Source organism: Hippocampus comes, unplaced genomic scaffold (genome assembly GCF_001891065.2).
Source record: "Hippocampus comes isolate QL1 unplaced genomic scaffold, H_comes_QL1_v1.1 scaffold307, whole genome shotgun sequence".
NCBI classification, from domain to species: Eukaryota; Metazoa; Chordata; class Actinopteri; order Syngnathiformes; family Syngnathidae; genus Hippocampus; species Hippocampus comes.
In genome coordinates, this window is record NW_017805337.1 from 394,217 (window position 1) to 395,883 (window position 1,667).

The 1,667-nt window shown below is 57.0% G+C and overlaps 1 protein-coding gene across 1 annotated transcript in view; it reads left to right on the plus strand.

Moving 5' to 3' along the window:
* Positions 1-209: 209 nt before the first annotated feature.
* The window catches only part of scinla (scinderin like a), an 11,107-nt gene continuing 9,649 nt past the window's right edge, over positions 210-1,667 (plus strand). Inside the window, exons 1-3 of the mRNA XM_019871781.1 lie at positions 210-306; positions 1,168-1,173; positions 1,283-1,471. Coding sequence (XP_019727340.1) covers positions 1,291-1,471 — 181 coding nt within the window. The 5' untranslated portion in view covers positions 210-306; positions 1,168-1,173; positions 1,283-1,290. The remainder of the gene's footprint in view (positions 307-1,167; positions 1,174-1,282; positions 1,472-1,667) is intronic.

Here is a 1,667-nt window from a genome sequence, read left to right on the forward strand (position 1 = left end):
CTTGGCCGCCGCCAGCGACGCTGTGGATTTTTCCTGAGGCTGAGCGAGCGGCGAGAGTCGACGGCTCGGCGGGGCATGCTCTTGTTTTCTTTCTTTTGTCTTCCACCTCGGCGCAGCGCCCGTGCTGAAGGCGGGGCGGAGGCCACGCCCGCCTCTCACTCCACTCCCCCCCCTCATCCCCATCATCCGTCCCCCCCCATGAGGTGTATAAAATTGCTGCTCTTCAAGGAAGTAAAACAGACAGGAAGAAGTCGACGTCAAGAAAAGCTTTTGCATCGTCTTCACTCCTCAGCAGCAGCAGGTAACGTCTGCACGCCAACACCTTTGTATGATTGTTCGTCATACTCACGTCACCGTCGTGATTATCCTCGCCATTCCTGTGGCATTTTCAACCACCTTTGATTGAGGTTGTTTTTCCCTCTTGTCCATCTTTGCGTGCAAAAAGACGAAATAAATGTCAGGAATGGTTCTCGCATTCGTAAGAAATGTCGATAAACGTGAAGAACAATGGCCAAGGAGTCAGGTGGGTGGGGCACCGGCTGCGCCCTGTTGGCTCATAATTGCCAAACCCTTCTGATAACAACACACACACACACACACACACACACACACACACACACACCTCTGCGCTGTCGGGCCAGTTGCTATCATCTGTCGTCGCGCGCTTGCATCAACAGAACAGCCCCCCCGGCCCCCCAAAAAACCCCATCTCCAGTTGCTAATTCGAGACGCTCAAAGATTTATGGTTTGATCACACTTTCGGTGGGTCCCGGATTTTTTGGGCACTCTCGCCCTGCCCCGGACCGTACAAAGATTTCACAAGCGCAAACGCCCGCGACGCGCCTCCTTCCTCAAAGCTTTCAGAGCCACGAGCGACGCCGTAAATCCAAGAATGGCGGCTATTTGTCCGATTCGGCCGCGCGCGGGCCGACCTTCACGGCTGATGAGCTCCCTTCCGCGGGTAAAGCACCGCAGCCTTCGATTTCGGCAAAACAAGCCAACTGGAATGCAGCCAACCTCACGATTTTCACGCCTTACTCACACACACAGCGGAGTGGCGTGGAATAGCACAGAGTCAAGTGGGGTCACGTCGGGAAGGTTGGAGTCATGGCGACCGGAGTTGATTCGAGTACAGTGGCGGAGGATAAGCCGAGTCGAGTTGTGCAGAGCAGACTAGACCTGTAGAAGGGGAAGGCCTGTGTGCGTATGTCTGTGTGTGTGTGTGTGTGTGTGTGCGCGTGCGCGCACGGCACTTTGTGACTGTGCCGATGTGGTTTGATTCAGGTGAAGATGCCGACCCACAAAGCGTTTGAGTCTGCGGGGAAGCGTCCCGGCCTTCAGATTTGGCGCGTGGAGAAGATGGACTTGGGGGAAGTCCCCGCCGAACTGCACGGAAGCTTCTACATGGGGGATTCCTACATCGTCCTCCACACCAGCCCCGCGCCGTCTTACAACGTGCACACTTGGATCGGTACCACGCACGCACGCACGCACGCACGCACGCACGCACGCACGCACGCACGCGGACACCGTCGATTTGACAGAAGCTTGACGCAGCGAGAGCAGCCTGAAGCGAGCAGACTCCGGAGAGTTTTGGGAGGAATTTTTCACAACGCGCCCGTTCGCCGCCACCATCTCGCGGTCGTAACGCGGCGCGCCGCGGACCG